This window comes from Melanotaenia boesemani, chromosome 21 (assembly GCF_017639745.1).
Source record: "Melanotaenia boesemani isolate fMelBoe1 chromosome 21, fMelBoe1.pri, whole genome shotgun sequence".
Classification (NCBI taxonomy): Eukaryota; Metazoa; Chordata; class Actinopteri; order Atheriniformes; family Melanotaeniidae; genus Melanotaenia; species Melanotaenia boesemani.
Genome location: NC_055702.1, coordinates 16,477,633 through 16,503,135, shown reverse-complemented (window position 1 = coordinate 16,503,135; position 25,503 = coordinate 16,477,633). Strand labels below are relative to the sequence as shown.

Below are 25,503 nucleotides of genomic sequence, written 5' to 3'. Positions count from 1 at the left end.
TGCAGCTGATGCAAGTTGCACCACAAGCAGAGAAGTGATCCGCACTGGCGATGAGTTGCAAATAGTTGCATAAACCTCATTGTAAATAGGTAAATAACTTATAGCTTTTATAGCTCTTGTGACTGATTTCTTTGTGTGCATCCTTTATCAATTCTTTCCACCGCTGTTGATTGATGTTGAGGCTTATTATAAATATTTAGACTATATGCAAATTGATGATTAGATTTTCTTTGTTTCTAGGATTCTAGTATTGAGCTACAACTGTAGTTGCATTTTATTTATATAGGATTTCTAAGATGAATAAGTTGACAAAAGTTGTTTCTCTATGCTGTTTGTTTTTGAGATGTTTGATATAAACAAAAAACTCCATAATTAAACTTCATAAATTGTCTATTTTGGTGTTATTTTGTTTTGCAAAACATTATTTAGCTAAATTAATGTATTACATTAGCTGTATACTTAAAGAGAATTAATTGTTAATCCCCAGGACTCTGTCTTTAGCCCCTTTTGGGAGGCCTGCATCTCATTTTAAAACATCTGTCTTTGACTCAGACCAGACAAAAGGTAATGCAGAAGATTTCTTTTGTTAACTGCAAAGGAACCAATAAATTGATCTTGAGCTTTTACAATGTCAAGCAGAAATTCTGTCAGCTGTGTCGTTTCAGGGTGGTGCAGTAATCTTGTCGTACCTGGGCTCATTTTTAAAGAAGGGATTTTAAGTGTAACTACATACCCTACTTTTTACGTAACCCCACCCACTGCCAAATTTAAAAAAATGGCTGAAACTACAAGGGCTGTGGTGGGAAGTGTGGGGTGATGAGAGCGTGGAGAGTGGGCGGGTCAGGATACACAGGCAGAAATGATTGACAGACAGCAGCTCAGCGACCACTAGATAGATGGAAAGCAAGATTCACAAAGCACCTACACCACAGAGTGGTACTTGAGGTGGAAGACTTCTCCCCTTCAGAAACTCCTCAGCTACACATGAACAAGGTGGTTCTGAGCCGTATCAGTCTGAGCCGTTAGCGTTGTTGCGCTGGCCTGTCAACAGCTCCGGCAGACTCTGGAAAGCTGTGGAGACTCGCGGCAGATTGTTGCAGCTGCAGGAAGTGCTGCTGTAAGTTGACGCTGCAATGATTTGAGCTGCTGTCTGTTGCCAGATGAGGATCAGCTGGTAAAGAATAAAATCCGGTGTTACTTTTACACCTCTCAAAAGCACAAATTCGTCCCACTGCAGGAATATTTCATCATAAACTCTGTGAAAGAACAGAAGTCTGAAACTAGTGAATCTACACTATTTCACCATTCATATGCATTGGTGGACATAGTAGGACCCACCTATCTGGACCTGGAGGGATGGGGCTGTAAGGATTTTAAAATTTTCTCGTAACGTAGAGAAGCACCTGTACGGGTCTACATCACGAAAAACAAAACCTGGTTTTACCCGGTAGGAGGCGTTATGTGGCATTTTTTTTTCCCACAAAATCCAGTTTTTTAAGTAAATTTAAAAAGCACCAATTTTATCAACATTATAGATGGTTTTCATCACAACTGCATAAGACTGTGTTGTTTACAGCTCAAAACACACATTTTTGGGTGCACTACCCCTTTAAGACAGCTGATAATGATGGATTGAAAATAGAGCACCATGGTGGTGGAGATATCAAAGTCTTGAGACCCTTTATTCCTCCATATGCCTGCAGCTGTGTTTTGGGTAATGAAATCAACATGTGTGGGTGACACATTGATTGTTTTAATTGGTAGTCCTATCCAAACCAGAAGAAGCTGTTAAAGCAGAAAAGTGTAAGCCCTGACTGGGGGTCACCCAGCACGCAACATGGCACACTGTGGAATTTAAAAGGCAGGAGAGGTGAGCTGTGAAAAAGGCTGGGATTGGTAGAAATACACAAGACAGTCAGTGGACCAGGAGCTACAAGTGTTGCATATATGCAAACCCATGCTGCACTCTAATACATGCATCAGGCTTATCAAGCTCCTGAATTGCAAGCCATGAAGGAGGAGGAATGCTGGGAGCTGTAACAGATATAATTAGCTTCTACTCAGGGTAATCCTAGCGTATATTTTATTTTCAGTGTTAGAAACACTTATTCTCTGAGGTCAGTGCTCTTGGAAGAGACCCTGGTAAAATTTCAATCATTGCACAGACTTCTGTTTTAGAGATTCCCCCAATGACTCAACTCTTTGACGTGATACAGATCAATTGGTGAGCTTTCACACACACACACACACACACACACACACACACACACACATATACACACATGTACAGCTTTCTTTTTGACACGTCACAGCGTTGTACATGCTCTGCAGCATTCTGTTGCCTTCTTTTTTTATTCCCACTGCAGGCCTGTCAAACATTTCTAAAGACAAACACACAATGTGCAGGTATATGGACTGTACACGTCTCTTCCTGTCTGTCACTGTTGTATCTGGTTCAAATTACTGCAGCTTACATGGACATTTTTCCTCATGAAGGAGCCTCGATCCTATATACCACTGTGCTTATTCTCTTTCCTTATTTGTCCTCTCTTGTCCCGATTGCTCTGTCTGAGACACATAATGTCAGTTTATATGGTTTTAGCTATGATAACCGAGTGTCTTCACGTCTCTTCCTACTCTTCCAAATCCCTCTGTCCTTTCTTTCCTGTCTTTGCCCCAGCTTGCTTCAATAACAGTCTATAATCTATGTACCTCTCTGCTTCATCATAAAGGCAATGAAACATCACAAAACACGAACAAAGGACAATCTGCTCTTAGAGTTCTGTCACACACTTTTCTAGACCAGATTTCTATTTAAAGTGCTCATTTGTTTATACACACACTCTACCTCCATTCTGCTGCCACTTGGACAGGAGGGACAATCAGGAAGCAGATGGTCACCCAGGAATCATCCCAGCAACGCCCTCCAATGTCATTTTCCAAGGGAATGAGCAGGGATCCAGTTTGACTGTTTAAGTGCCACATAAAGACATGAGCCCACCCAGGCATAAACGCTCACAAAAACTGTTATGTAGAAATGTTAACAACAGCAAGGCAAATGCCAGCAGAAGTGCTTCGACACTTACGTAACCTGATCAGTGGAAAAACACCTTAAAATCAATTATTCCTGTTAAACCATTAAGACCGGCATTGTTTTTTTTTTTGTTTGTTTGTTTGTTTTGTTTTTGTTTTTTTTGAGCAGGCTTTAATTTAGTATGTCAAAGTTGTTCTTGAATGGTAATATTAAGTTGTTTTTTTTTAGTTTTCAGGGACATTTAACTGAACTTTAAAACAATGCATTTACTGTCTTTGAATGTTGGGAATTTATTAATGGGAATTATATTCTGTTTTCTTAATTAATCAAAAGAAATTGCAAACAGGGTGAGCAAGTTGATGATATCATCTTAAGCCTGAAGAAATTTTGACCGCAAAAATAAATAAATAAATAAATCCAGATTTGTTTTCTTTGTCATACATCACATATAATATTAAAAACATTGATTAAAGATATAACAAGTAAATATGGCTATTTATAAACTACAACTCAGTCTCATAAGGGACACCTATCCTACCTGCAAGAATAAAAACAAACTGAGGGCAAGGACAAAGTGGCAGAGCCAAGGGCGCTGGGGTGGAATTTTTTGAGTTAAAGTGGGTTTTTATATATATATATAGATGAATGAAAATTTTTTGTTTTATTACTTTCTCCATGAAAATCTCCCAATTAAGTCATTACATAAAAATTCCAGGCATCTATACCTGATTACTTTGCCTATCCCAGCTACCACAACAGTACACCCTGGACAGGTCGCTAGTCCATCAAGGAGATAACACAGAGACAAATGAGACAACCAATCATGTCCACACTCACTCCCAGGCTGAATTTAGAATTCATAAGTAACCTAACATGCATGTTTTTGAACTGAGAACCCATGTGTGCATGGGTAGAATATGCAAACTCCAGTAAAGGAAACACTTAGATGTGTATTTTTGGATGTTTCCACTGCTCAAATGATTTTTCCATGTATGTGCGTGACATGTGGAGCTATGTCATATGAAGTGATTTATCTGTGTGGTTTAAGTGTGAACACTCATCCAAATGGTTTATGAGCAGCTACACTTACAGAGTATGGGCCAACACATAAAGGCGAGCATAGGAAGAATGAGTTATGTGTCACCAGGTAGTTTAAGGGGTCAAATGGAAGATGTATGTTTTAAGTGAAGTGGGTTAGTACATTTAGTCAAAGTCTTTCTGTGATTACAGGAAGAACTGGATATTGTTAATGAATAATTGATCATCTTGACTCTGCAAAAGAACTTTAAATCCAGCATGCAATCACAACCATTGTTTTCTGTCAGAGTGTTTATTTACATACACATGTGCTTATGCATGTGCCAGTTTGTGTGATTAAAGTACACAACACACTGTTCCCTCGCCTGATTTGACAAGACTTGCCCCATTTAGACAATTCAGATTTCTACCACTGTAATCAGCTCTGGCACTGTGCGCGCTCTCTACTACATCAGTGTTCTGAATCATTTTCATTCCAGACCATAAGAGCAAAATGTCCAGGGTTTATCACAAGGTTCAGCTAATTGACTGTCTGCGGAGCTGTAGTATCCTGATTCAGCACTTAACCAGGATGGTTAAATGGACTGAGGCTGGGATGAAACAGGAAGACGGTCTGACATAAAGAAGAGAAAGTCATGATGACTGAAGTAACTGAGCTGCTTTTACAACATAACCACAGAGCTTTTGCCAAAAATGTAATTACATGTACATCTAGGGTTGGAGATTTTTAGAAAAACTTATTAGCTTTCAATGCTGAGAACTGGATAAGATTAATATCTATTCCCTGTGTGTATGAGAAGTATGAAGTGACAGCCTGCAAAATCTGTTTCTTCCCCAATTAACAGAATCCACATATCAGCCCCAACAAAAGTCTCCTTTTTAAGTCAAATTACTTTAATCTGCCAGAATACAAAGTCTACAAACCACATCTAAGTTTTACAGAGGGTTAAGTGCCAGAGACTAGTTCTTGGCCTGGAGCAGTTGCCAGGCAACTAGTGGAGACCGGTCCTGCTTGAGATAAAACTAACATAACATACAGTAAGCCTCTGGAAGATGTTAAAGCATTGTTTTTACATTTTCTTTTGTACAAAAACAAGGCAAATGTGTGACTCAGAAAGCCCAAACAATTGGATGTGGATTTTGTTTTCACATGACTGAGAAAGTCTGGATGTTTTTTTCCGTTTCGATTCTTTATGCTAAGGAATAGCAGCATATTTACTGTACTGTCACTGGCTGGTATCACCTGTCTCATCAAATTTGTTGCAGTACGGAGTTCAACTCTGTTTTGTCTTGATTTTCAACAGACATTGAAAGGTGCCACAACATTAGGATAGCATACGCTGTGAAGCATACAGAAGACTTACGGTAACTTTAAAGCTTTAAAGCTGCATTGAAATATTCAGGATTTAAAGCATCTTTCAACAGAAGGAACCTATAAAACTGATAAAGTTAGATGTGAGTTTAAATTTTATTCCATTCAGCTTTATTTGTATAGCACCAATTCACAACAACATCATCTCAGGATACTTTACATACAATCAATTTGAGCCAATTAGTATTCATACAAGCCAAATTATAATAAATAATAGCCTAGTTTATGAAACCAACAGATTGCACTGAAATGTTCCCTCTTTTCCCCTTATAAGCACATCTTGCTTACACAACACATAGATCCCGTGTCCGCCCTTGTTATGAGACATTCAGCATCTATCCAGTGAAGTATCGCCAACACAGTGCTCAAGTTACAAGGCAACAAACAGGGACGGTGACTTCTGAGGATGCAAATACAACATGAGAAGGCCAGCAGTACAAAACCTTGTCAGGAAAAACTGAAGCAGAGCATAATATATTTACCATACCAACTCCAGACTCAGGAAAGAAAAGTTGACTAAGTGCCACACCTCAGCCTCTCAGAGAAAACAATTAACCTTAATCACTCAGTGAGTAAGGAGGAAGGATTTTTTTTTTTTTTTCCTGGCAAGGCGGGTTTGTTTGCAAGAACTGTCTATGAGCTGAGTGATCATACAAGCACCACGCATTATCCTCTCACCAGTAATAGAGGAACAGATTTGCCACCAGAGAATGAAATTAAGGTCTCCTTTTCCTTTCATTGCTATTTTCAGAGGCAGCCCACAGGGGGAGGAACAAGAATGGAAGTGGGAAATAGGCCTTTCAGAAGGGTCGGAGTTTGAATGGTGGACGCAGCCCTAATAGTAAAATTTCAGTGTGATGCACTTAAAATATTTGAGTTCAATAGAGCTCTGTTAAATGTCTTTGTATAATATGGGAAATTATTTCTTCTTGTGGTTTTGAAATGAAGTAAACTCATGTAGAGATCATGATAGAGCCAGCTGAAATGTTAAGAGCATCAAGACAACGTAGTCATGGATTGCTAGAATCAGCTGGGAGTAGCTCCCATGACAATTTGACCAGAGTTGGGAGATACCGTAATGAAACTGTTTAATTATGGGGCAAAACAAAACTGTTGCAAAAGAAACAAGGCTACAGTATGCTGGATTAGGAGTGATCTAACAAAAAGCTAACCCAGTTCATTTAAAAAAGGATAAAATGTTCTGTTGAACGTAAGTCCTTATAATATACTTCTCAGCTAGTGGTGAAAAGTTGGACTGTTGAAACCCCATCTTTGTCCTTTCACACCCAGAATTTTAGCATCACGGTTACAAGGTCTAAAGTGTGATGTAATATTTCATACAAAAACAATATATGAATGCCTATCAATACACAACAGTTGCTTACCGTCAGTCCAGCGCTGCAATTTTCTACCCAGAGATGACCTGTTCTGAGGCCGTTTGGTATACTGGCAGGCCGCATTTGTGTTTGTGACAGCATTGTGCGCTCAAGTGCTGAACACAGTGGAAAAGAACAGCAAACAATTGAACTGCAAGATGTGACCTTCAGGGAGAGGTGTGTTCTGGAAACAACGCTGCTCCCCAGAAACGAATCAGATGCAGGCACACAATGTCCGATTTTTGAGGGGGCAAAGGGGTGTCTTATACATGCTGAGCTACAAATGGTGCTTTGTCAGGAGACTGCTGACAAAGACAACTGTATCCTTCTAGGGCAAAACTTTAAGTTACCAAAATATAGCTAAACTTGTGGGACAGGGGGCCAACAACAGGATTGCCATCAGTTGAACTGAAAGCAGCTCAGCAGGGTATCTTTTTAAGCTGAGCGTGAAGTAGAGAAAATTCTGTATTTCATATTTTGGTGCATTCAACTCAAACCCCCTTAATCCAGACTTTGATGTCTACAGTAACACTGGCAGCTTAAGACCATCAAAAAGCCATTTGTAGATGCATGTATGTAATTTGTAGTTAAACTAGATTGCTTTTGAAACCGTTTTTGTTTTAGATTACATACTCAACCTGCCGAAGACAAGTCCTTACATCAAATTACATTACCTCAGGGTCAATGTCAAGAAACTAAGGATACATTAAAAACTGCTCTGTAATATAAGTGAATCCTGAGTGATTCAGTCACTGCCATTTAAGTAGATTGGAGTTCAAAACAGCTCAAAAATGATGGACCAAGAAGATAAATGAGCCAAGATCAAGATCTGCATGATTTCTTAGCTGTACTGCAAGATCTATGTCAACCAGGCATGGATCACTGAGGATAACAGAGGTAAATTGTATAGTATAACACCTCGTCAAAGAGAAACAAATATGACCATGAGTCTAATGAGTCTAAGCACTTGTAGGCTCGCTCTCATATTTTAAGAGGTGATGGGAGAGGATGGCTTTAAAAACAGGCAAAAAGAGAAGATACTCAATAAAATATCAATCAGAAGGAACCATGAGGACTGGGATAGGAGGATTGGATGGCTCAAGCCTTCACAGATAATCGAAGATGCTAAGGCAGGACTCCCCACCCCCGCCATGCAGTGTCTTTCTTTCTGTGGTTGTCACCTGCTTGGTGTTTGTCTCAAAACCCCTCTTCCACCTCTTTTCTTTATTTTTTCTTCCTAATCTATATCCCTTCTCAGTCTCCTCTTCAGTCCCTTTTCCCTCCATTTCTCTTCCCTTCTCCATTTCCCTCTCACTCTCTCCCCCCTCTACCTCCACCTCCTTTCTCCTCCTCCAGTGCTGCCCCTCCTCTCTTCCGTGTCTACTGCAGCAGAAAAGCAAGCACAGACACCAGCATGTGTGTATTTGTACATGTGTGTGCTACTACGGTAAAATCCACAAGCGAGCTTCACGCGATCACGAGCAGCGAAGGTGAAATTAAGAAAAAAAAAAGCCCGTTTGCCTGTCGAGTGCACTGATCACATCATTGATTGCTGCCGTGTTACATCGCAACCATGCAAACAAACCCCCTTTAAATCATTTGGCTTATGCCCCCCCTCCCCCCATCTCCCTTTATTTTCACTCATCTCCCTTTTTTTCCTCTATCATCTCCCTCGATGTATTCCACAATAGCATCTCCCCTTTTTTTATTTCCAAATATTTCTCAATCACAATGTCTTTTCTCTTCACATCTCATCTGCATTTCTCAGAAGCAAAGCAAAACAAAAATGTTGATGTTTTGCCTCATTGGATGGGATACTTTTAGAGCAACAGTAGGGGGAAAAATAAGTGATCTGGGTCACATCGCTGTTTGACGTATGGCAAAGACCTACACACTTAAATGGGGCTACGTTCACCCGATACTGCATGTCCTCTGAAATTAACTTCACCTACAAACTGTTGTGCACTCTCCATAACCCCATTGTCATGTCACAAACATCACTTTCTGCAGCCATCACACAGAACATATATTTATGATTCATAAGTCGACGTGGTGTAATAACTGCACATAGCATTATATAGAGCATTCTGACAGCTATGCAATAAGTATAGTAGCTTCCAATCACTGGACAGCAAAAATGTAATCACTCTGAATCTAGCTCTGTTTTAAGCATGTATTGCCATGTTGGAAATACAAACAATTAAGCTCTTCCCATTAGATCCATCAGTTAAAGAACTACTCCTGTGAGCTGTTATGTTGCATGATGATGGGTTAAAGAGGATTGGAGCTGGGAGAAATCAATCTGACTGGGATAAAAGTTACAATTAGAGAAGCACTTCCTGCCTTTTCCCAAGTCCAAACAAGCAGATTTGGTGGCCTAACTCAGACTATGTGTCCGTCACAGCTCAACACTCTTCCTCTAGAAGCAAATAAATCCAGGTACAGGTCTATGCCTGATACAGTGTGAATGCATTTGTGAAGGCAGCTGGTTTTGTGTGCAGTTATTATTGTTTTTATGGTAGATTCAGCATTTATTGCTGACTGTGCAGTGATTTAGAACTTTTCATCATTCATCATTCAATCATGATGTAGGCATTAATGACTGGCTACTGCAGGTATCTGTTGTCTGTCTGGTTTTGCACCTACAGCATACATGAAACTATAGCACCAAAATGGTCCTCACATACTGTCAAGGCAGCATGAATGATACTTAATGCAGAGGATGCCAGAAGAGGATCATCAAACTGCACCTCTGGATATACAAAACAACAAATATCAAAGCAGCTGTGATCAAGCAGCTGGATTTGTCTGTAGCACTAAGGAGAGAGAAAAAAAGTAGACCCATGACAGATCAAAAACACAGCCAGAGGTACTTGTTACTCTTACACCTGTATGATCAAATGGTACTTAAAAACTGATTTTAGGAGGTAGATAATTAAGAACTCAAAGTAAATCAATAAAGGTTATTCCAACAGTAAGTTATGCACAACAGAAAAAAAAAGCCTATGCATAAAAAGCATGCAGCATTCAACCGGGACAGTAGAGGCTGTCAGGGAAAAAAAGAAAAACAAAAAAGCCCAACTATGTGTAACTCTACCAAGGACAAATATATGGAAAGACGGAAACCTCAAAAAAGCCGCCTTTGTTATGTCCTAAAATAAAAAAATAGCTACCATCATGTATGGCGCACTGATGTGCATCGTAAACTGACAAGCATCACCTAATGAAGGCGTTTAGATGCAGGAGATGCAGTGGATGCTGCGTTCAGAGGCAGATATGTGTTAAATCAGCTCAAGTAGGAGTATATGACCACAGAAATTACAAGGGTCATAAAAAATGGTTTTAGTGTGAATCAAAATCGTCTGAAGGTACTTTACATCATATATCAAAAGCAGATGTGATCCTTTTACCTATAGTTTTTTCTCCATCAACTGGTTGTCAACTACCAATCTAAAGCTATAGACTGACATACCATTTTCCATTTTCCAAAGCTATCAGCATTAATTATTTACTATCAGTTAGTCGATATAGGCTACCGCCATTTAATCCTCGCATTACTGTCAGAGATTACATTCCAACAGTTAGTTGTTAAGAAAGGCTCATTTTTACAGCCATTAGTCAACATATAATGCTGATGGAACATTTGAAAACAAAGTTATAAAACTTATTATTACTCAACCAGTTGTCTGAGACACAATGAGGCAGAATGTGCAACAGTATAGAAAGAAGTTGGTCCCTGCCTGAGAGACATCAGTAACTCACCCGGGCATATTTGGAGGAGTACGGGTCTTCAAACAGTGCCCATATTCTGGGCTGCCAGGTTTTCCACCAGCCTGCTCTCCTCGCGTCCTCTTGCATGCACAGTCTTTTCAAGTCCCCATCCGCACCACCCAGCGCTGGGTCGTCGTCCGGCGCGTCAGGTTCTGGAGTCTCGAAGCTGTCCAGCGCCTCCTCCGCATCCCGATGCTGCCGGTAATTCATCCAGCAACACGCCTCCACGTCCGTCTCATCGATGCCCCAGAAGGCCAGCTCCTCTTCGAACAGGGGACCGCACACATCGTTGGGACAGTGCAACTTCCCGGTGCGGTAATAGTTGAGGATGAAGGAGAAGACTGACGGGTGGCGGTCGAAGAAGAACTCGTCTAATTTGGGGTCATAGTCGAAGTTGCTGAATGCGTCCGGTTCGGTGAGCCAGGATAAGCGGGTACCGGGGAGCGTTTTTAGGGTGCTCCGGTAGGTCTCATGCCGAACCCCCCCGCAGTTTATCACGATTTTCTCGCTTTCCGACGGACAAGTCATGTCTGCGCTGTAACATGCTTTGTTGGACGACTTGTTCCCACCCTTGCGCCCTTTGAAAGAGGATACACACACCGAACTGAGCATAGAGGACCGGGGGGGAGGGAGAGGATGAGAGAAACCGACGGGAGGAGGAGGGAGGAGTCTGAGGAGTCTGCGGGGAGAGAAAAGGGCAGAAATTTTAGCAGAAGGGAGAAATAGATGTGGATTATCAACATTGCTATACAAATTAAGATTCACACGCTGTTACCAACTGTATGTGCAATTATTCAATTAAGAATCATCTGATGGGAGGATACTAAACGACCTTGTGAAGGTGCAGAGAGGAACAGGGGGACCTGGGATGAAAATGATGGGGAGAAAAATAGTTTTTAACACAGCATCCTGGAGCAAAATCCATGCCAGTGTAGTGTAGGAAAAACAGGTGGCTTTGAGCACATTCATGAGTCAGCATCCGCATGGGCTGATTGCTGGCACTACAGTGATGAGGAAATTTGACATGATGTGATTGGAATTCCGGGGCTGTTACCATCCTTTATTCCCTCAACTGAGCTTTTCCTCCAACTGTCATGACATACTCTCATTCAGCAACCTCTAAATTGTAAATCTAGTTAATGCTTGAGTCAGTGTTCATTTAAATCTTCTACCTAATTAGGTCACCCCAATCAACTTCACACTCCCCCACCACCATCGTCATCACCACCTCAAAAGGCACTGCTTATTTCCTTGCCTGGGTTCTAGAGAGTTGTGAGGAACAGCAACATACAGATGGGGAAAAGAGAGGAAAAGCGGGGATCCATCTCCCCCTTCATCAAGAATACCTCTCTGACGTGGTGATGCAGAGCAGTGTGTGCATGTATATAAGCATTTGTGTGTGCTAATTGCCTCCCGAGAGTGTGGTGTCCATACTAATGTTAGATCTCCTCAGTCAGTCTATGTGCGTGTTACACACACTGCTGCAGCCCCCTCCGACCGCACTTAGATTCATGCGATGCACAATTATGTCAGTGCTCTCTTCGCCACTTTTCCCATACACTGTATGTGTAAGTGAAGACTTAAAGAGGAAGAGAGAAAGGTGAGAGGGAGAGAAGATGAGGCCAGAAATCTGATTCTTGATGAAAGGATCCAAAAGAAGGGGATAATCAGGAAAGGCTTAGATATAGACGTTAAGATGGGGACAAAAGAAGGACGAAAGGGGAGGGGGGGGAAAAAAAGACTGAAAGTGAATGCAGCATGCTCACAAGGGGCAGTTACAGTAAGCAGCTCGTATAATGTTTTCTCTTGTCTAGTAATGGAAGGAAGGGGGAGAGCAGAGTGTGTATGGGGGAGGAGGAACGAAAAGGAGAGTGCACTATAAAAGTGAATGAATTCTGCTGCAGTAAAAAGCTGGAGTTATTTGCTCTCGTTCTCTGTTCTCCAAGTGAGGTCAGATTGTTCGCCTGTGGGCTGCATTGCCATCCGGAAGGGTGCACAATGCTTCAGAAAAGACACACGTTCACAGCAAAAAAGCCTATACATGCACAGTATTTATGTTGTTAACCTTTTTCTCTCTATTCAAAGAATGCACCATCCTCCTCCTCCTCTTCTTACCCCTCCTCTCCTGTGAGCTCTCACTGCCCCCTCTCCCTCCCTCCCACTACCTCGCTTTCTCTTCCTCTCTCACTCTCATATTCCGCATAAAGGAGTCACATTTCATTGAAGAAGGGGAATCAAGGCTTCACCTCTTCTTTCTCTCAACAGTCTTATTTCTTTCTGGTACTTAGCTTTATTTTTCTTGTTACTCCTGCTCTCTCTCTCTGTCCCCATTTTTTTATCCACTCACATCATCTTACTCTAATTCACTCTTTCCTCCATGTTGCCCCTCTTTCATTATTTCCAAAGTAAGATTCCTTCACTTTGAGTAAACTTTTTCCTCCTCTATATCCTCAATCTTTTTATTTTTTTTTTATTTTTATTTTTTTGTGATGTTAAACCATAGAAGTCTTTTTTTTAAACTTAGTTGCTTCTACTTTTCACTTTTTATCTGAAGGAAAACTTCTGTTCTGGAAGAAAAAAAGTTTGCCATGTCTCTTAAGTTTTCTTTCTTTCTTTTTTTTCGTTTTTGGGGATTTTTTTTCTGAATTTATTTTGACTTTTTGGTGTGAAAATTTTCCCTCTTTTCCCACCTATTTTTTGAGATCACGGGAAAAAAAGATTTGGCAACACAAAAGGTAAGATCTACTAACACTGCATGGGATAACAACTGAAACTGAAAATGCTCAGCAAACCAAAATTACAATAAATAAATCTCTGCTGCATAAGTTTAGATATTCTGCGTAAATCAAGTGTTAAATTCCTTAAAATTTCTTTTTGCGTCAACTATCCCAAGTCTTCACAGTGGTTTGCTGCAGGACCATCACATCTGCTTGCTCGACAGAAAAAGAAAACCTGCACCGAGTTGTGCTGCATCTTCATGCAAAAGTATTGCAGTATGCATTTAAACACAGGCAACTTAAGAACAAAATAAATGACTTGCAAATATACACAGAATATTTGTAAGTTAGATCATTGAGGGAGAGTGAAAAAAGATCTTATTCCACAGTCTGGTTTGTCCCGTAAGGCTTTCCAGCAGGGAGTGCATGCTTTGAGGGATGGATTACATTTAAGCACCATGGACAGCGCTCTATCCTTCTCTGGGACAAACTCTCTTCAGGAAGCTGAACTTTTTGGAAGGGACTTCTGTCAGTTCATTCTTCACACAGTTGTATCCTTTAAGCAACATTTTCCCCCTTGTTTAACTTTGTAATCTTGCAGTCTGACTTCTGCATAGTCACAGTTGTAGCTTCTCTCCTGAATATTTTATACATGGACAACCACAAGTCTGTAACTGTGGTTACGTCTCTGTTAACATAATGGTCATGCATGGAGAACTTATTGATTCTATAAATTTACCTAACAGCTGTGTATCAAAACTGATTTTGATGTAATTGTAGATTGTGGCTTAGGTCTTTCTAACTAGGAATTAAATAAATAAAATTTTAAGTTAGCTGTTCACAAGACTGGATTATTTGTAGTATTACAGCATCTAAGTCAAATGTTTTTTAGCTCCATTTCAGGGGAGCAGCTGCAGTATACAGCTTGATGCAGGGGATACACAACTATTTGTTTAAGCATCTGCTTCAACACTCACAGCAGAGCAGAAACCACAACAGAACAAAGAAGAGACCCCAGTGTGAAAAGGGGTATGAGGCTACAGAATGTGAGTTTCTGTAAAATGGAGGAACAAAGTTGAGAATCAGAGGAGATGAAACAGCAGAGAGATAAGAGGGAAGAGAGAGGTGAGAAAAGGTGAAAAGGAGGAAGGTGCAAAGGAGCAGAATGGAGGAACAAGGCTCCCTCCAGCACCACCACTTTCTCTCTCCTGCAGCATTTCCTGCCTTGGCCACCATGTCCTGCGCCACCCTGATACTACTGGCTCACCACTGCACACTTACACAAGGCGAAGATCGCAAGGAGGAGGGAGGAGAGGAAAGAGGGGAGAGTGGGGCGCTGCACACACATGTTCACCTGGCTGCAAAGGACAGGCTGAAAAGCCTAAATTATCTCACATTATAAAACCTCATAAGGAACAGGTGATCCTTTCTGCAGTGGAGTGGTGGTTACAGAAAATGGGGCTCAAGGAAGAACAGAGTGTGCACATAGCTCATGCACTGCACTGACGCTAATATATATTAGCAGAAACACTGCAGCAAGAGGGGGGAGGGAGCACGAGATTATGGGATGCGTTGAGTGAGAGGTACCAGCAGCAGTAACCAGGGGGAGGGGAGGAGAGCACACGCTAGAGAAGGAAAGGGAGGAATTTGGAGGAGTGCTGACTATGCGGAACAGAGGCAGCAGTTGGCAGAAGAAGCAAAAACCTTTACCAATCACAGAGGGGGAGATGGAGAGAGAAGTGAGAAGGAGGGGTTACAGGAAGAGAGGGAAAGAAAAGGACAGATAGGGAAGAAAAGGTAGCAAGAAGAGAGAAAGGAGAATGTTGGGGAAAATTAAAGAGGGAGGGGGGAGAAGGGAGAGGAGAGAGGAGAGAGAGGGAAAAAGACCTTGCAGTGGCTCAGGATAGCATCTAAATGCCTGTGAAGGTGTAGGTAGGTGAATTAGAAATGTCCTCCAATCAAAAGTATGGACACAACAAAATGATTGAGAGAGAGGGGGAGAGGAAGGAGAACAAATGCAGGGATGTAAAACAGACCCACAGCTAAGCTGAATGGTAAATATACCTCTAGGGGTGGGGGGGGGGGGGGGGTATAGAGGGGTAGGTAGTAGGGCTTTACAAGCTAGAGTGTTATGTATGTTTGTGCACAACTTATGTATGTGCTTCTGGTGCACAGATCTTTTTTTTTCTTTTTTTTCCCCACCAGCTACCTCATCAAAGGATGTAACCACAAGGCTTCACGCTGTTCCATCTATATCCCCTCCCTCCCGCCCTCCCTCCTTCGCTCCTTCCTCTCCCCGTCATCTCTGCCTTATCTCCCTCTCCTCTCTAACACACTCCCCAGTGTTGAGGAGACCCCAGCAGGAGAAAGCAAAGCACTGCAGCATGGTGAAAGCACTGCGGTCACCTCCCCTTTTAGTGCGGTGTCACACCACAATGTGCCCCCCCCCCACCCCCGGTGTAAATCTGTTCTGCCGGGAGAGAAAAAGCTACATAAGGTGTGTGTGGATAGTGGTATGAGGTAGGTAGAGTATGACTAGAATGAAGAAGAATGAAAATGGCTTGAATTACATGAATGGATAGAAAGAAAACCAAATAAATAAATGGCTGTATATATGTAGAGAAAACTAATTCTCAGACAGCGCAGATGAAGAAGAAAAAAAAAATAAATAAATAAAAGCTTTTTCTCAAACAAAAACAAAGCTCACCAGAGGCCAAATCCCAGTGGATGATTTAAAAAGCCAGTCAATTAAGCAAGGGAAGAGAAAATAGCTAATCTACCACAGGCAGCTCCTCTACTCAGCAACACCAGTGTAAAGCTCTTCAGGGGCTGACCAATCCACACATACTGCAGACAGTACTCCCCTTTAGGGGTCTTGTGCCTTCCGCATATTGGTCAGTCACCTCTGTCTGAAGCGTGCAGCTGCTGCTCTCTTGTTATGATCCCCTTTAGCATTCTTTATTTATGATAGAAAAAAATCATGCATCTCCTGGTTTTCTCTTTTTAGCTAGAAGGGGATGATTAATACATAAAGCCATTTTCAGGAATAGACCAGCATCAATGAAGCTTGTAATAGAGCTCTGAAAGCTCAGTCAGTATCCGTAACTAAAATCTTTCCTACCCACAGGATGGTAGAAGCTGAGATGTTTTTGGATAGAAACAAAGCCTGGGTGAGACTTCACTAGAGACAGAAGGATGCAGAGTGAAGAGAGTGATAAACAATGGAAGTACAAAAGCATATATTGGGAAATATTTGGTTAAGAAGAGGTAAGAATAACCCTGAAAATGCTCTCAGTGGTATTGAATAGGGGGGGAAAGGTACAGGATAGTGTGTCATGTTGGCAAAAAACTCTATTTTTGGACATGGACAAATCTGAGCCAATATCCCTCAGTTTTCAACTTCATAATCAGCTTTGTGGAAAATCTGCACTCAAAGCAGATAGCTTTAACCCCACACCTCCTAACTCTGTCTCTTAGTCATTTAAACCTGCCTGCTTTTAATTAATGACACTGCCCTTCCAGCATGATTAGACCATTATGATCCAGCCGTGCAGTGATGCGGTACGCATGGGTGAGACAGACAAATGGCAGAGGAAAAGAAGTATTACTACACTGATTCCTGACCTGTGACCTGGCTAACAATTAGATACAAGAGGGGGAAGTTACAGATTAGATGCTCAATATTTGAGAAATGGGAAGAACCTGTAGAGAGCAAAGGAAATGAGAGAGAGGAGCTTTTAGTGAGCCTCAAGGTCAAGGATTTGAAAGGGAACAGAGTTTAAGGACAAAGGGAAAGTTGTCAGGACTGAAGCTGGGTGATGAGACAGAAACCATCACAACCGAGAAGAGATGAAGGGTCAGAGGCGGGAAAACTGACAAACGCAGGACACAGCCGATGCAGAATTCAATCACAGCCTCAAAATAGATCCTGCTTCTTTCCCCTCCTTAGTAAACCCCATCACTACTCCACCAGTTACAAACTGCACACCACTATCTCTTGTGGGGAGTTGGTTTTTTCTTTTTTTTTTTTCTTTCTTTTTTTTTCTTTCTTTTTTTTCCCCCATTTTTGTTTTTGCAAAAATCTAAGGGGGTGTTTTCTGGGTTACCCTCGGTCTAAAAATAGCACCAGCTGTATATTCATAATGCAGGACTGAACGGGGGTGGAGGGGTGGCAGAAGAAGAGCAAATGGAGGAAAAGAGGCAGAGTTCCCATTAGTAGTTGAACATGCTGGAGCCAGTTTGCAGAAAAAAGGGGAGGCATGTGCAGAAAAGTGAAGGCAAGAGAGGTGTTACAAAACCGGGGACTTTGTGTTCAGTGGGTTGTAGATCGAGCCATCTGTAGAGGTTTGGTAGAATAAAAAAAAAGACCACGTCTAGACATTTAATACTCCTCCCTCCTTCCTATATCTTCCCAAAGACTTCCTGGATGAGCTCTAAGTGGTACTATGTCTTTCCTATAGTTCTGCTTAATCCCCCTTCACCACCACCACCAAATCTCTTCCTTACATCTTTTCTTCTCTCTGGTGGTGTTCGTGTCAGCTCTTCTTGCTCACCCTCCTTCAATGATTCCTATTTCAAACCTCCATTTCAGGCCTTGACACCTACCTAGCAGTGCCAGGATGCAAGTGTACAAACACACACAGAAGGCACTGAAGGCACATGCAATAAGGCAAATGCATTCCTACAAAAGCACAAAGCGACACACATGGAAACTCATGCAGACAGACAAAATGATGCAGGGGGGAATGCACACACACATTCCTCTCAGAGGTATGAAACTGCTGTGATCTAGTGCTCTAGATGGGGAAACACCCTCCATTTGTGTATGAAGGCATGTTTGGATTTAAACAATGAAATTTTAAGCTACATATGAGTGGGTCATTCTAATTAGACAGTAAAATCATATTGTTCTGTACGTTACAGCTGCTAATAATTATTGTAATTAATATATACAATTCAAATTTCAAATAATACCCACACAGCCTGCTTTGTCCAGAAATGGATCAAAACAAGGATTACAGAAAAATTTCGCTGTTATTGTGGCCAAAACGATACTTGTTGAACGTAGACTACACTCTATTTTTTTCGACCTTTCTTTCTGTCCAATAAAATCCTCCGTTATTAGAAGGATAAACGCAGAATGAAGCCACCAAAAGACAGACATATACACAGACAGTTAATACTCACTTGCTTTTGGTTCAGGTTCGTTTCGAGTGCGTGGAGAAACACGCACATCAAGCTTAAAAGATCAATCAAAATGTAGTTTTCTTTGTTAGATCTTATGATTTCAGAGAGTATCCAGTTTCTCGCAGGAATTCAGTGGATCTTTTTTCCCCACGATTATAACAAATCAAAACAGGATTGCGCGCGTCTGTTGCTGGAAATCGTGTTTTGATAGCGTTATTGCCGAATGTTACTTAAAGCTTATGGTCATGCTGATGATGGCAAAGGGTGAGTCTTTCGGATGAAATGAAGCAGAAGTCCCTCTCAAAACTGTCTTTTTTGCTATTTCCCTTGATTTCAGAGCCCCTCTCCCACCTCTTTGTTATTGCCAAAAATAATTGCCAGCCTTTGTTACAGTGTCTCTACGCTTCCAGGCGCAGGGTGTAGCTACCATTCAGCTCTTCCTCTCCCCTTCCAAATGTTTCAGTGGAGATGCAGCCTGTAGACACCTCTCTCTTTGCTTTTCCCTCTCTGAGCCTCTCTCTGTTCCTTTTGAGGAGCGTCACCTTCTGCACTAGTTTTTTTCCTCAGACGATACATGTGGGCGGATTAGAGAACAAGACAGAAGGGGTGGGAGGACCCCGGTGAATACAGAGGCTAATTTCTTATATGGCTGTTGAACTTAATAAATACGAGTGCAGTTTTTTTTTTTAAATTATTGATTTATTATTGATCTGTTTAATTTTCTCTGCTTGTTTCTCTCTTTCCCACTTCAGCCTTTATAAGCCACTCGTGTTCATTCTGCTGGACGGACGCACATACACCATTTTGTCTACAGGTTCCCAGCTTTGGCTGTGGCTTGGCTGACATCAGCGGTCATGTGGTATCACAGAAGCAGGTGGATTATGTGACACAGTCTGGAGTAAAGCAATGTATTTAATTACGATAATAATAAAAAGAAAACGGATTTGGTTTTCATGAAGTTGCCTTTATACTGGCTGGATGCCCTATTTGCTTTTCTCCTGAAGTAAAATTGAGCCTATATCAGAGTTCAAGATACACAAAACAAGCTAAGTAAAATCCAAACAATCCAAACATTTCTTCATTTTACCGACTTCATCATTAGCTAGGGCATTAATTCTTCCAAATTCATATAAATAACAAGTTTGATGCATACTCAGATGTGAGCGAAGAAATGAGTTTAAGTAAACACCTGAATATGACAACAGCAAAGATATAAATGAGGTGAAAAATGTCTAAAATCAGAGAGAATATGATCATCACAAAGATGCAAAATGACAACAATAGATACAGTGGTTAAAAAGAGATGTAAAAGGAGGAGGATGATAATAGTATCTAAAACACTGAAACAGAGATAAATAGAGATTTAAAAAATGACAAAAATAAACAGGAAGTCATTGCCAAGGAGATGCTGCATTGCTGAAAGTATATAACAGCTAAAAAATGTGGCAGATGTGGCAAATAATAGGTAAAGAGAGGTGAAAAATTATTTAAATGAGACAGAATATGAGGTGCACAATTATGACATCAATGGATACAGTGGCTGAAAAGAGATGTAAAACAACCAGAATGCAATAAACATTATCTGAAACAGACATAAATATAGACTACTGGGAGATTTAAAATGACAAAAATAGAGACAGAAAATTATTGTCAAGGAGACACTGAATTACAAAAAGTGTGTAACAACTACAACATGACTAAAATGAAACATAACATGATCAACTTAGAGATTAAAACAGCTCCAAAGACAAATGCAGTGACTACAAAGATGTGCAAAGTTACCAGAATCACAATAAAATTAACCCATATGTCACACGTTAGTACCTCAAAGAGCAAGAGTAGTTACAAAATTACTAATTAAATGCATAAAACCCCACCAAGAGACAAAAATCTGTTCTTTAACGAGACTACGGGCTATGAGGAGGTGCATGAAAAGGAGAAACCAGAGGAAATATGGGAAAAAGAAAGATCAAAATTGGACTGAGGTAGAATAACCATAGATATAAAATTATATAAAATATCTAACAGGATGCCCAGCTGGAAACATGTAAAGGCCAAAAATCATATCTGCAAGGATTGTGGTTTTTTCTGTGGGTCTGTCAAGGTAATCTGTCCGTAGCTCAGGAATAACTCTTGATTCTCAGCAAACATAAAGATAGCCTATCTCTCTATCCAACTCACTGTTATAACATCAGTTTCTCTGTTACAGATAAAGCAGCAAGAACAATATTATCAGTCAGTTTCAGTGTCCCTAAAAAAAATACTGGATAGACGTTATAAACTGAAAGATTTTATTTCAGGCATTTAGCACAAAACTTCATCCTTTCCACAGGAGCCCTAATGGTGCGAGCATGAAACCCAGTAACTAGCAAGCAATTTTGCTGATGGACTTATTGACAGGAAACTAAGCGCAAGATTAAGTCATGTAATTTACAAGAAGGGCCAAAGGCTATGGTGCCTGTAACATTTAGCTTTGACCATAACATGCTATTGTAAGAGCAAAGAGCAGACAGAGAAGTCATGAGTAAAGAAGAGACAGGAACATAACGGGTATTTAAGTGCATAGAAAACTGCATTAACCAGTCAAAACTGCAAAAGAAAGTTTAGAAAAAATATGAATTAACAAAACCCAAGATTGGTCATTCATCAGTTTTTCCAATTTGCACTATTGAAAACAAAAGACTTTTAAATCTACATGGTCTCAAAACCACCTAACTGGCAGGCTGCAGACTATGTTCCATGAAAACAAAGGCTATCAAGGAAACAACAAGCTTTCTGGTGCTGTAAGTGTCATAATCATTCATCCACAGCATTCTCCTTTTTCACTTTCATAAAACAAAATTTCTTTGCAGTGTGACAATCTTACTCATTAGTTCACTGTCCACATACTCACAAGTGCATTAATTTAAGTCACTTAAGACACTGAAACCTCTGCACCATCAACACGGCCACTATGAGGCCAGCAGAGATGCAGAAAGTGGGACAGATAAATACTATTTTGGAACTGTGTCATCCAGCAGAACAGTGTTTAGACTACACAAAAGAAAAACACAAAATGGGCAGACGTTGAAGGCTAAAAAGTCAGAAAACAGAATATGCTTAGTGCACAAAGAGGCTGTTAACAGCATGACTAAAGAAAAAGAAATGGATCAGCACCTATTCTAAAACTAAAAAAAAGTTGGGTCTGTATTGAAAATGTAACTAAAATAATAAAATAAAATAAAATACCATGTTCTTAGACATATATTTTGTTTCTTTGTATTTGTGAATGCACATTTATTTTGTACTTCAGGCCAGCAACATATACCAAAAAAGAAAGAAATTGCCATGTTTTGGCGTCATTCTTCCTCATAACACTGAAGGCATTTAGAGATTGACGATATGAAATGATGAAGTAATTTGGTTTTTACTTTGTACCATTCTTCCTCTAAACAAGGTGAGGAGTCATCTTAGATTTTGTTTGGTAATTCTTCACATATCTTCTACTGGCTACAGGTCAGAGGTGCTTTCAGTATCCGCTTCTCCCTCAGCCATGTTTTTAATGTGTGAAGAATATGGTTTTGTATAATCTTCTTTAAAAAAAAAAATCTGTTACAGATTGTAGGGTTTGGTGCTCAATTTTCCATAATTTCTGTGTTGGAATGGTTTAGTTTACATTCATGTCTATGTTTTATGTCCTGTATTTGTGTTCCTTGCTTCCTCCTAATCGTGTATTACAAATTTCTTCCACCTGCCTTTTATCTGTTATTGGTCCTCAGTATAATATCCTATGTTACCTTGTTTAGTGCTAGATCATTATGTACGCCTTAGTTTGCAAGCAGTCTAGCTCCAAATTGCCGCAATCCCAACTTTTTTTTAATCTGTTGCAATTCTGAAATGCCAGAATGGATGTAAATTCCCAAATTAAAGTGATGAGAAGTGGTCCTTCTGATACCTTTGGTAAATGCTCTGTACTTATAGTATATGGTACATTTTAAATCTCAGCTAGGTTCTATATAGCTTTAAAATGTGTTTCTCATTCAGCCATTCACACGCTCATTAAAGTAATTCTTAGTGTATACTGTAAATGTAGAACATTTCTTCTCTATCATGTCCATTCTAGCATGCAACACAGGATTCATTGCCTTGCCCCAGCACATCTTGTATGAGGTGGTGCTCAGGATCAGTCATTAGGGGTTTTTTGGAAAATATTTTTCAATGTCACAACATGTCAGTTTAAGCTGTCAAACAGCTAGAGGGAAAGTCATACTCACTGTAAGTTACTCATAATATATGATACATTACAAACATGTAAAGTTGTTCTACATATTGTAAAGTGAAATATTGTGTTCTAACACAGACTTGTAGTGTATGATTGGCTCCCAGTCAATACATCTAGTAAGTGCACAGAACTGTTTTCTGCACTCTCAGGAAACAGTGGATACCTTTGTCTCTTCAGCATTTTATTACTTCTAGTTCATTAGCATCTCCGGAAGCCCTGCAGCAACATAGCCCAACACAAGATGCTATTACACAGGTGCTGTAGGCAAGAAATATTGGATCATTTGAGCTGTTAAAACAGGAGCCAGTTCTCTCTCTGCAAAGTCTATAACAAGAGTCTCCATCTGTGATACCAGATCTATGAGTCTGTTTTTGGGCAGCGTGCTCTCTGTGTCTAAATTCTAAGATTTACATGCCAGCACATCCATAATCACAATGATGATGTTTAGCATCATATTTTTCAGGTTCACTATTTTGAATTAGTTTGTTAGTATGGCAAGTCAAGTCTGTTCCTATTATATTTATTATATTTGTGAAGGCGATGTATATTTAGCCGATTTCTTTTTTGGTCATGAGTCAAATAAGTGGCCAAATTCTAACTTGAAGTTTAACTTGAATAATACCATCAGTATAAAGAAAAAGTATGAGAGTTATCAGTCACAAAGACAAGCATCTCTATACTGGCTTCATGAAAGTCCAAATGATGCAGTTTGAAAAAAAAGAGGTGGAACCAACTAAGGGACAGATATGCAAATTATACAGTTGCTAACGGTGGTAAAAATCAATACCTGGAGTTCAACAGGAGCTCTGTGTCTTAGATAACAGTCATTAATGACAAAGCTCTGATGGGAACAGCTAACAGGTTAAGTAAACTACATCATCCGCATGTTAAATAAAAAATAATCTTCCAACTATCAATCACAGCACATCAACACATTTGTGAAGTGAATGGATCCCCAGCAATAACAAGAGATTAGGAGGAAGTCATCACCAGAAAGAAGCTGACACTGCTTTTCATCAGCCCGCATAAATACTGAATGTCCAACTTTGTTAGTGCTAAAAGTGAACATTAGTCATCACAGACACATTCAGAGTCTTTTGGAGGCAGAACACCGCAGCTCATGTATAAGGAATTAGTGAAGGGCACACCCGAGCAGACGTTGTGGGGTCAAGAGATGATTCCTAGTTTGAATGACTGCACATTAAATACAACACAAAATATAACAGTTGTCATCATCCCATCTGCTTTAAAGCAGCTGCTATATTATATTAGTAATACATGAATATATTAGTAATATATGAAGATATTGTACCACTGTTTCATCCTGCATGATACAAAATTGTCTCAAAAATGCAAAAATGAGACTGAGGGTGAGGAAATGTTATGTGGATTGACTACTGGAAAAATGTTTCCAGTGAAAAAACACACCAAACGTCAACAAAATATAAAATAAAGAAAGAAAGAAACAAAGCGCAATGCCTGGCATGACCGCAAGAAACATTTTATTAGAATCATTCAGCAGGAACATAAAACAGCAGAATACAGTGAGGCCTCCAATTCCATCATGAGATTTGTACAATGACTGGATGCAAACTTTCTACAACTTTGTTTTATTTACATTGTGCTGTCTACTGTTTCAGGAACTATTTTCTACTGTTTGATTTAATTTCTTATATGGTGGCAAAATAAAATGCTGTGAAAACTGTAGGAGAGCACAGGTGAACAGCATTTTCCAGACTGATGGTCCCATTTACTGCAGCTCTAAAGTAAAGCTCATCCTGGATGAGATGAATTGTATTTTTGTTTTGGCTTATTTAGGAAAAATAAATACATTTAAGATACAGGTAAATATGTTAGTCAATGTACAAAAGAGAGAGGAGGGAATTTATGAGTATATATATGTTGTGTTATAATAAATATGTCATAAAGATACACTGATGTGGTCTTCTTGCTTCATAATGTAAGTTAAAATAAAATGTGTAAATGGTCACTATGTATGTAATAAACCTTTCATGGTAATAATTAGTGGATTTAAGCTCCATGGTTCATCTTTCAACCAAAGAAGTTTTTATGCAGCACTCAGAATTTCTTTCAAATAAGCTGACAAACTTTTACCAACTATCTTGAGCTATTAGATTAAAATCAATATGCAAACAAACAGATGCTCTTACCATAAAGCCAAAAAGACACTATGATGAATGAGTTTCTTGTTAAGTCCCACTAGTTAAGTGGCTGCATTACCTTACATTATTTATCATGGGTAAAGGCTTTCAGCCTCTCTTCTTACAGATGCTACTTTTTTTTGGTCAAACTTGTTCATCCAGGACAAGGCAGTGGTCTTAATGTGAAAAAAGGAGAAACTATTCATGATTCCTCTAATTTTCAATAACCTGCCAGCTTCATAAAGAACCTGGAAACCTGCTATGTTGTTTCTAATAGGCTTTGTAACTTAAGATTTTACAACATGAGTTTCACTCACATTGAAAATAATCTCTGTTCTGTTATTAAGCCATTGCGACATACCACAGCTGTGTCAAAAACCCAGTTATTAAGTCAGAAAGGCAATCTAATGTCATGTCAGCAAATGATGTTGTTCTTGAATTTAAATCCACACAGGGGCATTTGGCTCAGTCAAAGGCCTTCACAGCACCTTTCTGAACTCTGTAAAGAACCTAATTTAGAGCCCAGAGGCTGAACATCGAGGGCGATGGCTTCAATTCAGCACGGAGTGCATTAGCTTCTCAGCA

The 25,503-nt window shown here is 40.0% G+C and overlaps 1 protein-coding gene across 5 annotated transcripts in view; it reads right to left on the bottom strand.

The window, feature by feature from the left end:
- LOC121632468 (potassium voltage-gated channel subfamily C member 1-like) overlaps positions 1-19,254 on the bottom strand; it is a 49,412-nt gene extending 30,158 nt beyond the window's left edge. For all 5 annotated transcript variants that reach the window (XM_041974013.1, XM_041974015.1, XM_041974011.1 and 2 more), the window contains exons 1-2: positions 18,496-19,254; positions 10,583-11,270 (exon numbers count right to left, since the gene is read on the bottom strand). In XM_041974013.1, the coding sequence (XP_041829947.1) occupies positions 10,583-11,203 (621 nt within the window). In that variant the 5' untranslated portion in view covers positions 11,204-11,270; positions 18,496-19,254. The remainder of the gene's footprint in view (positions 1-10,582; positions 11,271-18,495) is intronic.
- Positions 19,255-25,503: the final 6,249 nt, after the last annotated feature.